Genomic DNA, 18,216 nt, shown 5'->3' with positions numbered 1-18,216 from the left:
AGGAAACATCACGGAGTGCGAGGGTGGATGCTGAAAACCAGAGTTCAAACACGCCGTACAGATTTCTGTGGTCCAGAAATCGAGCGCCACAATGCGCGCTCGGAGGAAAGGCTGTAAATCACTTTGATTGCGGACCATCGCCATCTACAGCTGAGGTGTCAGGTCAAAACCAATCTTCACTCCCAACAGCCGCAGCAAACCTCCATCGACGCCCCTCCACCCTCGGGCCCGCCTCCCCGCACGCCGCGCCGGACACGCCCCACACGACAGCTCCCGCCTTCCGCCGAGCTTCCGGAGAAGGCCCGCCTGCTGCCGTTACAGGCCGCGGCCGGCCGAGGTGGGGAAGCGGCCGGCAGCAGGGTGGGGAGGCCCCGGCAGGTGCGTGTCCGGGGGGCCGGGCCTGGGCGGGCTGAGGTGAGGCGGCTCCGGCTGCTGACGGGGGGCTCCGGGCCTTGCGCCCGCCGCTCTCGGGAAGGCCGGACCCTGTTCCCCGCCGCCGCGCTGCAGCTCGGCGGCCTGGCTCCCGTTAAAAACACGAGGTGCTGTTCTGCTTAATAGTGATGTACTTGTGGGCTGCACGTAGTGCCACCATAACCGGGTTTGCATACAAAGGTTTCACTGCAAAATTCGTAAGTGCTTCCCGTGCATCTATCCGGAAGAGCTGTTAGGGATCTTGCATTGCCTTTGTAGCTATCGGTACTACTTACTGCTGTGGTACACACCTGTGTATGGGAATGACCCCTTCTAACACTGTAAACCCATACATTTTATGTATGTTGTGAGCTAAAGATACTACAAAGACTATGCAATCAATGCTAAGGGAAAGGTAATACCCCCGTTTTCTGAATACATTTCAGGTGTGGGGGCTGAAGGCTGTGATCACCTGGGTAGATAAGGTGTATAAATACAGTTGGAGTGAGGTTGCGCTGTGTCCTGCTCGCTCTTGTGTCTCCTGCAGAGAGCTTCCTTTGCTGTTTTTGTATGTGATTAAGTAAAGAGATGATGAAATTGGTAATACATGCTCTAGAGATTTTTGGGAAAGAGTTTGGTCACAGTTGAGTGCTCTAAGAGCAGCTGCTTTACAGATGTGTAACAGAAGTGGTACAGTTTGGGCCCTATACGGAGGAAGAATACCCAGTCCACAGAAATGTGCTGCAAACCTGTTCTAAAAACCCAAGTCTTTTCTAAATAAGATGGCCGGGTTAGAAATAAGGCTCTTACGGCATAACAGGAGCACCTTTGTGCTCTGCTGGTTCAAATCAGCGTCTGACTCAGATTTTCACAGCCTCTACAGCCATCAGCAATTTGATGGTTTCCTGGAAGCATCTGTTTATAGAAGAGACTTTTGCTTTTGTTCCTCTGAAGTGTTCTGTCTCACTTGCCATTAGCAAATTATTGTTACATACAGTGTATTAGGCAAAGCTGTGTGGGAAATTATCCTCTCCTCTGATGCTTCTTTGTTTATACAGGGTCTGAAGGCTTTGTTCTAGTGTTCTAATGTTCCTGGTGGACATTACATCAGTTATTTCTCTTTGCCTGCATTTACACTTGTATTTCTGCAGACCATCGTCTGTTGAAGCTCTGATCCAGTGTTCTGTTTTCTTCCTGTAACTGTTTCATGGTGTCCGGTAATACAATGCAAGTGGACACCAATACTTTGTTAACAGGCGTATACTGTATAGATTAATCCTGAATTGCTAAATGTAGGATAAGCCTTCCCTCTACAAGAAAGAGACTTTCTCACTAAGGAGAGAGGCTCATAGGATGTGCATTGAGTCAGTCCCAATTTAATCGCCTTGAGCAACACCTTAGCTGTTAGGAGCCCGTCTCATGACTGATTACAAATTGTGGCTGGGATTCCCCCCACGTTTTTTTTAGGAGCACTCAGGTTCTTTGTGCAGAGCTTGAGTACTGAGGCCTTTCCTTGAGTACCTTGGCCTGAAATTAGCTGTTCTTTAAGTTAAAGACTTCTCATTGGACTTCACACAGTCCTTTGTACAACTGCATGTGGAGCAGTTTATTTCTCTGAGCCTAGGGCTGACTTCTCAGGAAGAGGTGTGAGAACCCTCTGCTTCAGTGCTTATGGAGGGAGCAACTCCAGGATCCTTTTTCAGGTAAATCTTTATGTCTTTGCTGTTTGTGTTTTTCTTCTTAGTCTTTAAGTTACTGGTACTTCAACAGGAACTCTCTTTGTGGCTCTTGTTCAGATGTATGAGCGTGAGTCACAGGTTTTCCTTCTTTTCAATGAAGGCTTTGGTGAAACATCTTTGGTCATTGAGTCAAACCCCCATGCCAAAACTAAATTATTTCTCATGCAATATTAAGATTTGAGGAAGGAATGCGTTTTATAGGGTCGTTGTTTAAGATGGGTACCTAAGACTGGAGTCCAACTAGTTCTTTGTCCGCTTATATAGCTCTTTCAGAATCTTCTACAAACCAGGAGTGTCCTCACTGCCATCACAGAGGTAGGGAAGAATACAGCTTAAGAGCTCTTGAATGATTAGCTCAATACACACAATGTACATTGCTACAAATAATGTAGCTATAAAGAAAAAACCCGAACTGCAGATGTTTTTGAGTCTATATGTCCATTTCCTGATCAGTGTTTGTGGCTTCTCTAAATGCTGCCTTGGTTAAATGCTGGCTTGATTAACTCAAATCTCAGGAGGCTGAGCTAGCTAACATCCATTAGTGTTTTATTTGTTTTCATTTAATATGCATGTTTGGCAGTCAGTTAAAAATAGCAGCTAAAATGTTGGTGGGGGGAAACAGAACAAAAGAAAATTATTTAAGAGAATCAACCAAAATGGAGCATAATTTTGCTGTGAAGGCTTTTTTTCATGACTTTCCATCACTCTCCTTCATTGTTATCTTCTTTGTTCTTTACAAAAGAAAGGGTAAGATTCATTCCAGAAAGCTCAAGATGTCCAGCAGGCAGTAGGAGCGAGGACTGGAATTGGAAGGACGTCTTGCAGGAAATGACATCTCCAGTATGTACAAGCTTTACAGTACTTGTACTTACAAGCACTCAGTAAGGTGAATAAAAGCATTATTTTTGTCACACTTTTGAGATATTAGTAGAATTGCACATAGTGTCCACGTCTGTCGGGGGAGAGATTGACTTAGTATTTATGGTTATGGTATATTAGCTCCTACCTGCACTCTTTTTTTTAAGTTGTTGGTTTTTTTTGCCTGCTTCTCCAGCACTCCACACTCTTTTTCCAGGACTGAACTTACTTCTGGTTACTAATAGGTTAGACTAGACAGGAAAGGTGGCTGGAAATCCTTTTTGCTGAGAATTCAGGGATCTGGCTTAAAATGAAATGTCTGTGTAAGAGGTTATGGAATTAATAGACAATGGAGAGGAAGAAGTTGCCAAAGCAGATGAAGCCTTTAGGGAAAGTGATGCTAATGATGGTCTCAGCAGCTGATGTATTGCTACTTTTTAAAGAGTTCTAGGGGATATCTGTGGACTGCAGACCTAGACATTTGAATTAGTAGAAAATACAGCAAGGTAAAAGTATTGGACAGCTGCATAAATACTGTATGGTGGGAGAAAAGCCCGTGTGGCTTTTGTAATGGAAAGCCATGCCGTAAATGTCTCAATAAGCATGTTGAGAGGTCTGGTTTACAGTCTATACTCAGATTGCAGGAAGCTTTTAAGCAGGAGCCCTCACCTGAGCAGCCCTTGACATAATAAGGGAGTTCCCTGTCATGAACAGTTGGTGCAAAGATAGGAAAGAGGATGTGAGCTGGCTTTACATTATTTAAGGTGGAACAGGGCTGAGGAAGATGAATTGCAAATGTAAACTGATTCATGTGGGTGGAGAGCAGTCCTGATTTCACACACAAAATGAGTGAGGTTTTTGAGCCATAATGACTAATTCTGTGAAGCTTTCTTCGTCGATAAAGTCTCCGTTTGATAGTTTTACACAGGCTCAGGGAAGACTGCATAAGCTCACAAAGTACACAGGGACTGCCTGGTTCAGAGGGTCCTGGTTGAGAGATGTGGAGGATGTGCTGGGGAAGCACTGCGTGCTTATTTTGTTGTTCCATCAGCTACCAATTCTGACCTGTGCTGGAGAGCAGGATAGAGAGGCGTCCTTTGGTCTGACCCAGCATTGACCATTCATACATTCACATGTATAATCTGTACAACTGGGAATTACTATGAGGAATTGCCTCTCCAGAACTGGCAACGTGTTCTGATGCATATTTCTGCATCATGCTATCAGGAGATATACGTGTGTGAGGAAAACTTCCCATCTGCAGGTATCTGGACCTGTGAGCCAAAAGTACATGCAAATTACAGGTGGGATTTTTTTTTTTCTTGCCACCTTTTAGTGAAAGCTCATTAAGTACATAAGGAAACACCTACAAATGCAGTCTTACTAGAAGTATTAAAGAAGCCTGTGTAGACTCTGTTGTGCCTTGACTACAGGGTGTATCTGCTGCTGAGTTGCATTTTACATGGATTTTCAGTGTCTCTCTGATTCTGGCTTTCAGGGTCCCTGAACACTTGCCTTGGACTACCCCAGCAGTCCTGAACACTTCAGGCACTGTGCAGACATATTCAGCTCTTTATCTGCCTTTTCTGACTTCCATACTTCTTTTTGTGCATGTGCACACACATGTGCTTAACAACTTGTATCTAGTTTGGTTACAACAGGATTAGTAAAAAGCGATTAAACCCACACCTGGTTCCTGTTTGAGGCATAGAAATAGAATTTGTTTACTGTCCAAGCAAGAAAATCTAGATAGAAATGAAGTTGCAGAGTTTTGTCTGTGGATTTCCACATGAAGAGATCATGTTTCTTGCTTCCCAAATACATGAGGCTTAGGCACCTTACATGTACTGTCTTCTACAGCATGCTTTTTCATAGGTGAGAAGGATTTGTATATACAAGAAGCATCCTTTTTAGAAAGTGTGGATAGGCTTTGAGGCATAGAGTTTTATGTTTCATATTTTGGTATGAACAAGCAGGGAGACAAAGGGTAGACTGTTCTTTTTCTACTGCAGTCCCCTTATTCCATGTTTTTGCTTTTAAAGCGGTCATGTATGTGACCCATTTCTCATGACTATAAGGAAGTTTCCTACTGCTCTTTCTGATGAGAGTTGAAGATGCTGAGATCTGTCTAGGATCAGCCTATGGCAATGAAATCACAGGTACCCTAAGGCTGCCAGTATAACATTTACATGAGAGCACCTGCAGCTTTTAAGAATTACTTAATTGGAAGTGCAGTCGGTGCCAGGAAACTCGGGTCCGGTTTCTGATATCACATTCCATAAGAGCACAAATTACCAAATGAGTTAATGCTTCACTCAAATTGGCCGTGTTTTCAGCATGTCTTTATGTGCAGCTGATGAACTGGAAGTTCTAGTTAATACTGTCAGAGAAGTCTGGGGGTACTGTCTTCAGTGTGAAGGATTCCCTTGAATGGATCTTTTAGAGGGTCAGTCTGATACAGAGCAGTGTTCCTCCTCCATCCCTGCCTTCCTGAAACCTTTTTTCCTATTTGCAACCTTTTTTCCTATTTGCATCCTTTTTCCTAGGCAGGGCTCTAGTTTGTGAAGGCCACCAGGCAATTCTGTCTGAGGCAGGCTGGTGACTTAGGACAAAACCTTTAAGAATTCCCACCAGGTGAAAGCACAGTTCAGAGCAGAATACCTGGCACAGAGCTGGCCATTCTATGGCAAGTCTCTGACATCACTGAATTACTGCAGTAAAGAAACAGGCGTTTAGAAAAAAACATGCCATCTCTCTGCCAGTCGTGCCTGTGTGATTGGGGGTTTTTGCTGCCTATTTTTATATGTTTATGTCTGGATTCTTCTGAAGTGAAGTGTAACACTGTTAAGGAATTGGCACTGGGGATCCTGAGTGTAGCAATGCTGCCTTGGTTTTTCAAGGAAAGTATCGCTGGTGGAGCTTTCTTTGTGAAAAACATCAGAACAAGATAAAGATTGGTTTTGATGGTGAAAGTTTTTGTAATAATTTTTAAAAGTTGATGATCTGGTGAAAAATGAGTGCTAACAGCTATGTAACTATGTATATACTTCCCTTGCAGGTTCGGCTGTATGTAGCATTCTTTCTCCATTTCTAATTACGTATGATGTTCAACCTTTACTTTTTCCCATATATCTACATGTGGTTGAATTTCAGAACTGATGAGGCATCTTCAAAAACCTGGTGTCTTTGTATTCTCTTGTAAGAGTCACTTTCCAAATCTAGTGCCAATGGGGGAATTCTAAAAGTTTGGTTTCAGCTTTTTTGTGTATTCTGTATAGGAAAACTGCATTCCCTATTGTTTCCATAACCTTGTATATAAGAAAAGTAAAGAGCATCTCCAGCAACACCCGAGCTGTGAGATGATCTTTTGCTAGACAAGTAGAAAACTGCAAATTGTTCTTGAGTTTGAGCTAATGAGGCACTGTTTGTATCATCTCCAGCTCCAAAATCATAGTCTGTTTCAGAGTACTTTATACAGTGAATAAATGTTTGTTCCTGTTCAACAGGTATAAAGACTGTGGCACAGAAAAAGAAACATTAACTTTTTGAAGCTTGCATAGTAAATTGGTGACAAACCTAGAAGAACAATTGCAGGTTACGTGGTTTCCTCAACACACTGTTGACTGAAACAGACTACTCTTCGTCTTTCTGGTAGGCTGAATTTAAAGCTTAATTTCTGTTTGTGGAGATTCTAACAGAGACATTTCTACAGCATGATAAACAAGTTTGTCACCGTGACTGTAAATAGGGTATCTCCCAGTTCAAATGTTCTGTGTCCTGTGGAGTTTTAGATTCTACTTCAGCTACGTTATTGCTTAAAATGATTGACATATGATTTTGTGGACTTCGTAGGTCTGCACAATTTTTGAGGTTGTTGTTTCCTATTTTTTTTGCTGTTTAACAGATTACATTAGTTGTAGGTAAAAAGTACTTAGTATTGCTTCATCCTTGTTTTCAGTTTCTGAATTTCCTAACCTAACAGTTAGCCAACTTATTTTTATTGCTAAGAGGAACAGAGTTGCTTTTTATCTGCAGTCCTTCAAAGATGAATACTCAAACAGCAGTCTTCTGTTTGCTTATCAGCAGATCCCAATATTTGCCTAGCCTGATGTAGACACAGCTAAATCTGTCACCTGCTTCTGTAGTTTCCCTAGGTTGTCCAATGAGCTATAGCTTTCTGATGCATTGCTGTGGAGAGATGTGTAAAAATAAGTTTGTGGAAATGAGTTACTTTTAAATAAGCTTTATATTCTTTATTATATCAATTTTCTAGAACTATGCCAAGGAAACGAAAGCTGTTGGCTCAGTTAAGTGCTCTCCAAAGTGACTCCAGCTTCCCTTCCTTTGATGCCCTGGGGAACCTGAACGCTAAACCTGATGGTGATTCTTCTCCAAAAAGCAGCAAATATTTTGCAGCAGAGAAAAAAAATTCTTCTCATGTAGAAGCAGATTTTTTCAACCAGCCCTGTATTAGCCTGGCCAAGTCCTTTCTGGGACAGGTAAGACACCAACGCTGGGATTACTGTACTGGAGCATGTGCTAGCTAATAACTTAGTGTAACAGGATAAAATTCTTTTTTTGTCATTTGACTCCAAGACTTTGCTACTTTAGGAATACAGCTCTCATTCCTTCTCTTGTTAAATGCAGTGGAATTTAAAGACTAGTAGCCCAGTCTATTTTGAATGGAATCAGAGGAGTAATTTTACAGGTTTCATTTACTGTTGCATTTCAAAATTAGTTTCTGTGGATTTTTTCTCCCTTTTTTTCTGGTTTGCTGAAATATACCTTGCTGTTTATGGTTTGAAGGTTGTTTCAGGCCCATTATTTTCCTTTCAAGTATCCCTTTATTTGTTTTTGGCTCTTGCTTAGCTCAGCGTAAAGTAATGCTCTGCAATCAGCAACATCTCCTTCTCTGCCTCCCTTTTATTATCTTGTGATGCTAATAGCATGACAGGTCCTCAGCCTTCCTTGACCAGTATCCACTGTCATAGTGTACTTGAGTATTTCATTCTTATCTGCAAGTTCAGCAGACTGCTTGGTACTTTCTTTCCTGCTGCCCTGTATGCTTTGAAAGTTGTCTGTCATACTACTGGCTTTCATTTCTGCTGTTCTGAGTAGCTCGGCATTGTCAGTACACATGGTGAGGTTTCTGATGATCACTTCTCTGAGGTTATTACAACCATGTGAGGCAGCACAGGCCTGAGCATGGAGATGTTTAGGACTCTACAGTCCCACAGTTAAACAATCTTCACTCCAAAACCTGTTGTTCCTATCTTCTCTTTCTGAGTTTTAAAGACATTACTGGTTCATGAAAGGACCTTCTCCCTTATCCCATTCTAGAAGCTTTGAGGAATCTCTGAACTTGTTGAAAGCCTTTGGAAATGAGAGCAGGGGAGATGAAACATCTCTCTTCTGCTTAACGAGTCCTTCAAAAAACTCTCCCACTCTTTCCATGGGAGGGAACTCCTCCAGTGTTTTCCCTGCAAAATGTTCCAGTATGGGACTTCCTAAATACAATTGCAAAACGTGTTTTTAGTTTCACTGCTCTGGTCTTATCTTCTCTTGAGTCTTCTCTCTTTTTTTGTACCTTTATTGTTGGTAGTGTGAACAGCCCCTCAGGGTTCTCATTGGTTTACACAGCTCTAGGAATTTGTTCCACAAACTGTTGGGTTTGGCCTCTCTTGCTGTGTCTAGCGCTTTATTTTATTTTCTAAGGATATTGTCTTGCTTGTAATTGATGCCTTTGCTCTGCTTTTTAACCCTGCTGGGTTTTTTTGGTCTGTCTTAACCTCTCTCTGATACGTCATGTGTGTTTGCTATCTTTATAGACATCCTGCTAGAGGTTTGCCTTTCCAGCTTTGACCTTTGGCTGCCTCTTCCAAGTTCTTCCTAACAAGTTTCCTCACTTTATGTAATTTCCCCTTTCTGCTGGTAAGCAGAACTCTGACAGATTATTTTTGGACCTTGATGCTTGTGGAAGGACACTGAACTTCATGGTCATGACAAAAGTTGTTTTCAGGGATAAGTCTTTGGGAAAGACTTTGCATTTTACTCTGGATAAGTTTGAGAGCTTAGTCTTCTTTTGTGAGATGCCCAATTGCTCACTCTGCAAAGCATCTGATGCTGTCTGAAAAACCATCATTTGTGTCCTGTCCTACTGTGATATTTACTTGGTCTATATGAGGATACCTGAATCTCCCAATACTGGTGCATTTTTTGTCGTCTTAATGACTCTGACAACCTTATGACATGCAGTTACCCTGGGCAGATATTTTAGTGCTAATTCTGTAATTTTTCCTATTAAGGCCTAGAATTACATGCCAGGCAATTTCTATCTTAATTTTAGATTTTCTTAAAGTATAACCCCCAGTCTCCCATGACCGATTCTATTCTCTCATTTTCTTAGAGTTCAAACAGTAATGGTATTTTAGTGTTTTAATTTGTTATCTTAATTTACCAAATTTTGAGGTGTCTGATATAGTAATATTGCTTAACCTTAAATGTGATACTTCAGTTCTTGGGAACAAAAAAAAACAAACCAAAGCGTACATGCAGTAAATGGCCTCTCAAAACAAACTGTCATAACAGCAAGATACATCCTCAGTGCGAAATAAAAGCCTCTATAAAATAGTTTACTGTGAAGTATTGTGAATGATCACCATTCTTTAACTGTGAATATTTGGTGTGTCTGAAGACTCGGGGAAATGCCTGAATGCTTTCAAAATCGTAACTTAACCACTGTATTTCATCACAGTGAAAGAGCAGTGTGGCCACATGGGTGTGCTTTTGGCATGTTTACAGGCAATTGCAAAACACCAGTGCGTTTTTCATAAAAATAATAAACTGATTATTTTCGACAATATGAGAAGCACTGCAGGGAAATGGTGAGAGACCAGAGTGGCAACATTTGAGACTGACTGCTGGAGCATTCATACTGGATCTGGTCAGTAATTGCATTAGCAATCCAGCACAAACATCTGTTAGGAATTGAGCTTTGTTTCTTGAAAGTAATTTTTTTCAATGGCTGGTTTTCCAATATGGAAGTGCTGAATGTAGTAGAATGAAACTGATAGCTGTTGCCTAAATTAGACTATACTGCAGAATTTCTGAAACGCGAATAAAATAAGTTTAGAAATCAGGTCAAACCGCAAAAACCTTTGTATGAAGTTTAGTGATTGTTTTCTTTTTACAGAGAATATTCTCAGTGTCGCAGTTTTTACCCTCCATCTGCTTTGTTTTATTTAAGGAGGTACCAGCAGCAAGGAACACACTGTAATAACAAGGATCTGTTGTTGTCTGCCTGAAGCCAATTCCCAGCTCTCCCGCACTGCCTCTCTCCGCGGTGCAGAAAATACAGAAATAGCATCAGTACTCACTCTGGTCGTGATTATCTCTGTGGTTAGGGAGTAGGACTTGTTTGAACCATCTCTGTGGAGAGAGACTATCTAATCATAGCAGTTATTTAATTGTGCTACTCTCATGTTTCTCCTGATCTAAAGAATACATTCATGATGCTTCAAGATTGATATTGGTGGTGCTTTTTTGCCTTAAACCTGGTGGATTGCGGTGGAGAATAGAGAAAATAACCAAAATAACCACAAATCAACTCTGTGGGCTTTACTGTATATAGGATTATAAACTGATTTTTTATGATACTGCCACATCTAGACACTCCAGGCATTTCACGGAGTTAATGACAGGTAGGAACTTCTTGTACTGGGCTGTGGCCTGGCCAGCAGAAGCTGTTAGCTTACAGACTGAGCTGCTTGCTGGAGAGGAGAGGATGCAGTACTATCAAGTCCTTTTTTTCCAGTTTCTTTGTTTCCCCAGCTTGTGGGCTCTGGTTATTTTGCACAGAGGGTTGCTAACTGATGCACTCTGACCTCTCTTTCAGATTTTAGTTCGCAAACTTCCTGATGGCAGAGAACTCTGGGGGAGGATTGTTGAAACAGAAGCTTATCTGGGTGGGGAAGATGAAGCTTCCCACTCGAAAGGTGGGAAGCAGACTCAACGAAATGCAGCAATGTTCATGAAGCCAGGAACTCTGTACGTGTATCAGATCTATGGGATTCATTTCTGTGTGAACGTTTCCAGTCAAGGTAAGTTGAGGCTGAAAGAGTTTTAATACCTACAGCATAGGGTTGATATTTCAAGCTACATCTGCCATGTTGCTGTCACTTGTGAGCTCCCTATGGGCTCTGTGAACTCAGGGACTTGCTGTCATCTTCTTCCCTTAGGACCTGGGTTTTGCTGTTGGGAACAGTACATAACTGTGGACAGACAGTGTATTAACTTTGGATATTACAAGCAGGGCCCATCTCCAGCTGCACAGCAACTAGCATGGTAGGGTTTTGGTCCCAGCTGTGAGTTGTTCAGGCCCAGAAAGACAGGAAGGTCTGGAGAAGAATCCTGATAGGATGGAGCTTTCAGTTTCAGTGACCTGGACTGCTGCCTCAATTGGGTGGTTCAGTGACCTCTGTTCCTTGAAAGTGGTGATGCAGAATTTGAAGTCTTAATGACAGCCTAAATCTTGGTGTCATCATGATAAGAAACTCTTCTGTCTCCTACATTCATCTTCAGAAGATGGGGAAAACAAAGAGGTCTGAGATGTCCTAAGCTTAAACAAAAAGTCAGTATAGGAGCATTTTAGCTGCTTTGTTGTTTCTTTAAACAAAAAATCAAAATACCCAGACTGTTACAGAATCTTCCATCTTTTATTATTCTCAATATAATCAACCCCTAATCAAATTATTTTAGAAATTACTGAGACTCTCTCCTTCCTCAGCCTCTTTTAACATTCAAGTGTTACTTCTAAAACTTGGGGTTTTTTTCTTTCCTGTAAGAATGACAGTGTTTGCCTTGCAGCAAAGTTACTCATTAATGGGATGCTGTAAAACAGCAGCAGGTATTTGTTAGATAAAAACTCATTTTGTTAGGAAAAAAATTCAACAGTAATTTCTTTTGTTTTTTGCCATTTCAGAGATACAGCTTAAGAAAACCCACTGCTCATGTGTTCCAAAGTGGAAAGCAAATGTTGTAACTGTGACCGTTAATCCTCAGGTTTTGGCCTTTGGACAGGAGCCAAGCAGAAACACAGGGCCAGGTTACAGTGTGGGGGAAGAGCTTGTCTTCCTAAATGGAGGTCTGGAGTCTGGTGAATGAACACATGTGGGTTTCATTACATTGTCCCTGCCAAATCTGTTCAGATAATGAAAGCAGAATGGTTTGTTATTCAGGATGGGTCTCTTAGTACTTGAAATACTAGGGATAATAATTTTTATTAAAAAAAAAAGATGCTTAGCCCTTGAATTCTAAAAAAAATTATTTGAAATTTATACTCTGGGAATTTTTCTCTTACATACCTGTGTTTAGCTTTCTAGCAAATCAGTTAGAACTCGCTGTTGTGATGGATCTAGTTGGGACTTTTTTGTTATAAACTTATTCTCCATTAGCCTGCCATACACACAGCTATGTTGACACCAAGCACAGCTGTCACTACCAGCTTTGTCAGGAACACACTGAGGTAAACAGCATGGCTGTGCGTGTTGTCTGTCACAGATGCATCTACATAAGCAGGATATACTCCTTCAGTGTATTTGTCCATGTGCAGATGTGTTGAGAGAAAGAATCTGGGGAGGAATCGTACACAAGATGCTTTTCTCACCTTAGTATAGGTGGAGAAGAAGCCTGTCCTGTCATTTAGTCTGAGGAGTTTGTCTTTTGCGGTGGCACTTATGCACGTGGGTCAAAGTGAAAAGCACTTAATTCTTTGGATATGGGACAGATCTTGGAAACTTTGTTTCTGGCTTTGGCTGTGCACAAAACACATGGAAACACTGGCAAAACCAAAAAACCTTGTTGTGGCATAGCTTGGTCCTTAGTAGCGCAGATCATGCTCTTATAGCAAGAATTCCCTAGGAATGCTGTGAAAACCTGAGTGACTGACCAGGAAACTATAAAAGGAACATGAACATGGTATTTCTGAAGGTGTCACTTTGGAAAGACACAAATTACTGAGAGAGCACTAAATGCTTTTCCTTTTCAAAGGGTGCATCTCCAGTGAAGTCCCAGAGCTGCATCACTCTTTTCTTGGATTTTGGCTGTGCAAAGTTGCAGACCACCAGGAGTTAAACAATGAACATGGAATGGTTGCATCTATTCCCATGTATTGTCTTCTGCCTCCTGTGATCTACTAGGATGTTTCATATTTTCCCCTCAACTGTCCAAGCTGAAGGGTTTTACTCAGTTATTCTGTCCTTAGGCTTTTGCTCCAAAGCCAGTCCATAACTTTAATCGTGGTTTCCTGTCCCTGAATCTCTTCCAGTTCTGTTTATAGGTTTCTGTAGATGGAAGGGTGGAGCAGAGCAAGTCTAGACATGCACATATAACAGCAGAGCAACTTGCTTTATACAAGTAGTTGGGGTTTACATCTGGGAATACTGTATGGCATTGCCACAGCAAAGTGTAGTGAAGAGCGGAGAAGAAAAGGTCTTGGGGGTTTCCTGATGTTATCATACACACAAATTGACCCTGTCTTAACCCATTTCAGTTTTCACCTGGATGCATATTAGCAAAGTTCATATTGAATGACGTGAGAATTAGGGGAAAACCTGAGGTTGATTTCAGGAGAAATCAGTTACAGAGATTTTCCGAATGGATCTTGAAAGATGTTTCTGTTTGGCCATCAGGTGGCTTGCATCAAAATACTCATGCAGTTGTACATCGATTTTTAACAAAGCATGGATTTCTGGAGACGGTTGGAGCAAGCACAGAGATTTAACTGAGATCTAGGATGGGTTGAGGTGGTTTAGTAAAGTTAGCACTGAGTAATAATCACAAACAACTTCTCAGCTGGCTTAGATTAATCTAGTTTGAAGTGTAGGCAAGTGCTTTTGCTGCTTAAATTACAGGATCCTTGTGGGAGGAAGGCAAGCAATTCAGAGAACAAGTATAACCTCATCAGTACTGGCAGTGACTGCTGTGCTGCTGCTTCTCAGACTCTTGAGTGACCATGGAGCTGATCTGGAGCTGCCAGCTTAATGGAAGCAGCTGCCCTTTGGCTGGACAGAGATCAGAGTGCTGCGCTGTCCCTGGTGTCTGTGCCTACCTTCTTGGAACAGACACTGCACAGGGCAGTCCCAGACACATGCTGCTGGGACCAGGCAAGCAGCATGAATTGGACTGCTGCAGCAGACTTTTGTTTTAAAAACAGTTTAACACTGCCTTTAGTCATTACGGTCTTTGATCAGCTCAGGATCTGAGGCCTATATAACAGTCTGACTTTGCTGTGATTTGTTTCTCTGGAATCTGCCAAGGTGTGCATTTTGCTGCCAGATCTGAATGAACAGCTTGTGAAATCAAGATCCCCGTGATGTTTTACCCTGGCCCAGTGTCACACTGCATGGTCTTCCCCCTGTCTTGCAGATCTTAGACTAGGAATTTGAAGGAAGTGTTTTGGGAGCAGCGAGAGTCAGATGGGTGGAGACAAAACTTTCTTCCCTTCAGTGGCCAGAAGTTGTTTCCAAGAATGGGAGCTGGAGCCAGTCCAGGGAAGCAGCATTAAGCCGTGCTGTGGGGGTGTGGGACTTCCCTCCTATTGGTTTATGATTTCTAGCTGCTCAGGGAGAGAATTTGCCTCAGCATTGTTGTTAGAGCCCAGCTTTTAGCTCTGAATGCTACTCATTATATGGAGTGACTCTTCAGCATGGGTGGTAGATACTCTGCCTCTCTGGACTGGCACTGCTGCTGATAGCATGTCAGTGGCCGGCCGTATCTGTGTCAGGCAGATGCTGAAGCCAGATAACCCCTGAGAGCAAACTGCTGCAGGCTGTGGGAGGGAGAGTGGCAGCTGAAGCATTCTGGCAGGTAGGAGTTGAGTCGGAAGGAAGCTGCTCTTTGGTAGTTAAAATAAAACTTCTGATGTGCAGATATGCTCAGAAGGACCCAAACATGAGCCTGGGGGTGTGGGGACAGATGGGGGAAGAAGGCAGTAGCTCATCATGGCATCCCTGCACTCATCTGCTGTCTCCACATCTACCCAAAGCTCTTGTGGTGTTGCTGTCACATTTGGGGACTGCTGGCTCTGGGCAGAGCATGGTGTCTGTGTTGCAAATAGAGACTGCAAAAACTATCTGGTGGAAATGCAGAGACAGAAATGCTGCGTATCCCCTGCCGGGGCTCTGGGAGCACCTGCAGTTTCTCTGAGTGCTTGTCTCTCTTCACGTGAACTCCCAAGGCCGCAGTTCAATTCAAGTGTAACCACGGTTTCCACTTGCATTTGTGAGGGATGAAAGCAAGTACAGTAATTAAAGGATTGCTCAGAATCCCACAGTTGTTCCTGGCAAGTGAGGCAGCATCCTGATGCGAAGGATGTTTCTTTATGCATGGATGAAAAGCAGAATTAGGACAGGGAGCATGTTCTTAAAAATCTAAAGTGACCTTTGAGCTCTAAATCACTATAGAACAGGGAAGCAGCTTTTGGCTGCCAGATTAGCATCAATCCCCTTCCTCAGAGAAGGGAGTGCCTGGGAACAAATTGCTGACAGCTGTTGGAAAGAAGTCTGTTGATTTCACTGAGATGTACTGAGGGCAGCGGGGGCTTGGAGCAGGTTTGGGGCAATAGACACACCTCACAAAGCCAGGAATCAGGTCCTCAGTCGGGAGCCCAGAAGGGTAATTTAGTGTGGGAGATGTACAAAACATGAAGGATTCTGGTTTTGGAAATCACAGTCCTTAAGATCTGTCAGTGCCTACAAAAAAAAAAGCTCTTGCCAGGCCTGAGTACATCTCCAGATGTTTGAGACTGGAGAGGGGATTGTTCAGAGCAGCATCATGGAGCTGGCAGGAGTGCTGCGGGTGGCCCCAGCACAAGCGGTGCTGTGTGGAGCAGTGCTCAGGCCGCTGCGCCAGCTGCTCTCCTCGCCCACTCCAGGTCATGAGAAGACCTTCCCCGATGTCCAGTGGAAAATACCAAGGAAGTACTTATGTCCCACTTAGACTGGAGATGCTTATCGCAGGGGAATGGCTGTGCTCAGAGCTGCATGTTTCCTTCACTGTCACCAAAATCAGGGAGGGCAGCTGGTAGGGGCTGGAGTTTCCTAAGACTCCTGATAGGGCAGCAAACCACCTTTGAGAAGAGAACCTGTCAGTTTTCTTCACTTCTTGTCACAGAAAGGGCTTCTCTGCTGAAGTGATGCTTTCAGAGCCATGCATCCCACAGCCAGACTCTGCAGCCCCATCCTGCCACAAGTTCCCATCTTGCAAGAGCTTCCTTGGCACAGGGATTCGGCTTGCTCTTAGTCATGGCTATGCAGTTACCCAAAGCCACGGTCATCCCTCCATGAGGATGTCTGAATTGGGAACACCTGCAGCGAGGGCATGCACATACAGGGGCTGCTCCCAGTGCCTGCAGCTCCTTCACAGGTTTCTCTTTGTCCAGTCTATCTCTGCAACCTGCCTCTTTCTGCTGGCAGCATCCAGACCTGTTCCCCTCTCCTTTTTTAGTGGAGTTCTTGTAATCAGAGTTTATTATAAATCCACTGGGTCTGGGAGCGGCTTTGGATAGCTATGCCAAAAGTGAACCATATGTGTATTTTTCCTGAACATTGTGCTGACATAAGAAACACCTCTTGCCCTCTGGCAAGCCTTGGAGCAGCAGCTAAACTTAGTAACGTCGAGAAGTGGGGTTGGGGAAGAGCAAGTCAGCACTCACGAGAGCTATGGGAACTGGACATTCAGAAGAGGGAAGGGAGAGCACTGACACCAGAGCCTGGTGCTTCATGCGAAGCTGCCCAATGGAAGGACAGACCCTGTGGTTGGTTTTGTGCTGCAGGCAGTTCCTTGCTCCATCAGGCTGAGCTGTGGGCTCAAGAGCTGAAGTGCTCCTGCTGCCTGTGGCGCTGAAAGCTGAGATGTTCTTAACAACCCTGTACTGACACATGGTTCTTGTTCCACACAGGGGAAGGGGCTGCAGTATTGCTTCGCTCTTTGGAACCTCTGCAGGGATTAGATGCGATGAGAGAGATGCGCAGTGCTTCAAGGAAAGGACCCACAAAGCTGCTGAAGGACTGGCAGCTGTGTAATGGGCCCTCCAAGCTCTGCCAGGCATTTGGGATTGATAAGACTTTTGACCAAAGAGACCTGACACAAGATGCTGCCATCTGGATGATACCTGGACCTGACCTACCAGGGGAGCAGGATGTGGTAGCCACAACAAGGATTGGTATTGGCAACAGGGGAGAGTGGACACAGAAACCCCTCAGGTTTTATTTACGAGGAAACAGATTTGTGAGTGTTGTAGACAAGAAAACTGAGAGAGAGATGGCAGCAATGGGACAGCTTTCTTGTCTTGCAAGTGTGCCACCAAGCAGGACTTGAGCTGTGCTCTGTATTACAGCTGTGTTGTGGCAGCAGCTATGGCAGACAGAGCGACCTGGAGGTTTTTAAACAATAAATGTACTTCATTACAATGAATGGGGCAAGGTGGAATTTTATGTGTGGGGCAGGCTGGCCTATGTCTGCCAGCCAGAACTGAGGTTGGTTTGGGACGTCGAAGGCCACTTTCTCTTGTGCCAATTAACTGCTTAATTAAGGTGGATGAGTGGCAGAAGAGCTGGGAGGAGAGGAGGTAAAGGAGGAATCTTACTGTTGTCTACAGCTACCTAGTGAGAGGGTGTAGAGAAGACAGAGCCAGGCTTTTGTCAGACAGGATGAAGGGCAATGGGCACAAGCCTGAAAACAGGAAATTCTCGTTAGCTGTATGGAAAAAATTTTCACCATGAGAGTGGGCAAACACTGGAACAGGGGCCCAGAGGAGCTGTGGGACATTTGAACCTCCACCAGACAAGCTCCTGAGTGACCTGACCTAACACATTTTCTTTGAGCAGAGTTTTGGACAAAGGATCTCCAGCAATCCATTCGAACCAGGGTTTTGTTTGTTTTCCCAGCTGCTTTTGAAACCAGTTCAATGGAAAACTTACCATTGGGTGAACCACAATACAGAAAGCATCACTACTGTAGCCTGCCATGAGGTACAGGGGGAAGAAAACCTCTACGTTTCAGCGCAGAACCTGCAGCCACACTGGGAAGTTGAGGGGTGACAGGGTCACCCCTACATCCCCACCCTCCCTCACCTCGGAATTCGCAGGCAAGATTTTCAAAACCCTTGTCCCATCATATGAAAAATACCTTGTTTGGTGCCTTCTGAAGA

General features: G+C 43.5%; 1 protein-coding gene and 1 long non-coding RNA gene across 5 annotated transcripts; one reads left to right on the top strand and one right to left on the bottom strand.

Annotated features, from left to right (window-relative positions):
- Positions 1-298: 298 nt before the first annotated feature.
- On the top strand, positions 299-17,480 carry MPG (N-methylpurine DNA glycosylase). Of its 4 annotated transcripts, none has more exons than XM_057406568.1 (5): positions 299-378; positions 1,967-2,114; positions 7,282-7,507; positions 10,903-11,107; positions 16,966-17,480. In XM_057406568.1, exons 2-5 carry the CDS (start codon positions 2,083-2,085, stop codon positions 17,382-17,384), a joined length of 882 nt encoding a protein of 293 aa, XP_057262551.1. In that variant the 5' UTR covers positions 299-378; positions 1,967-2,082; the 3' UTR covers positions 17,385-17,480. The 4 variants fall into 4 exon arrangements, with proteins under 4 accessions (XP_057262551.1, XP_057262554.1, XP_057262552.1 ...); XM_057406569.1 differs by lacking the exon at positions 299-378 and adding an exon at positions 391-414; XM_057406571.1 differs by lacking the exon at positions 1,967-2,114 and having other exon boundaries at positions 358-378.
- Positions 11,704-15,661, bottom strand: LOC130597766 (uncharacterized). Its single transcript, XR_008971858.1, has 2 exons — positions 12,673-15,661; positions 11,704-12,206 (listed from the first exon to the last, which is right to left on the bottom strand). It is a non-coding gene; the product is annotated as an uncharacterized LOC130597766 (long non-coding RNA).
- Positions 17,481-18,216: the final 736 nt, after the last annotated feature.

This window comes from Pezoporus wallicus, unplaced genomic scaffold, assembly GCF_028554395.1.
Source record: "Pezoporus wallicus isolate ANWC-B61680 ecotype Strahan unplaced genomic scaffold, APGP_CSIRO_Pwel_v1 contig_6155, whole genome shotgun sequence".
Lineage (NCBI taxonomy): Eukaryota > Metazoa > Chordata > Aves > Psittaciformes > Psittacidae > Pezoporus > Pezoporus wallicus.
The sequence above is the reverse complement of the archived record's forward strand: the minus strand, read 5'-3'. Positions and strand labels throughout refer to the sequence as shown.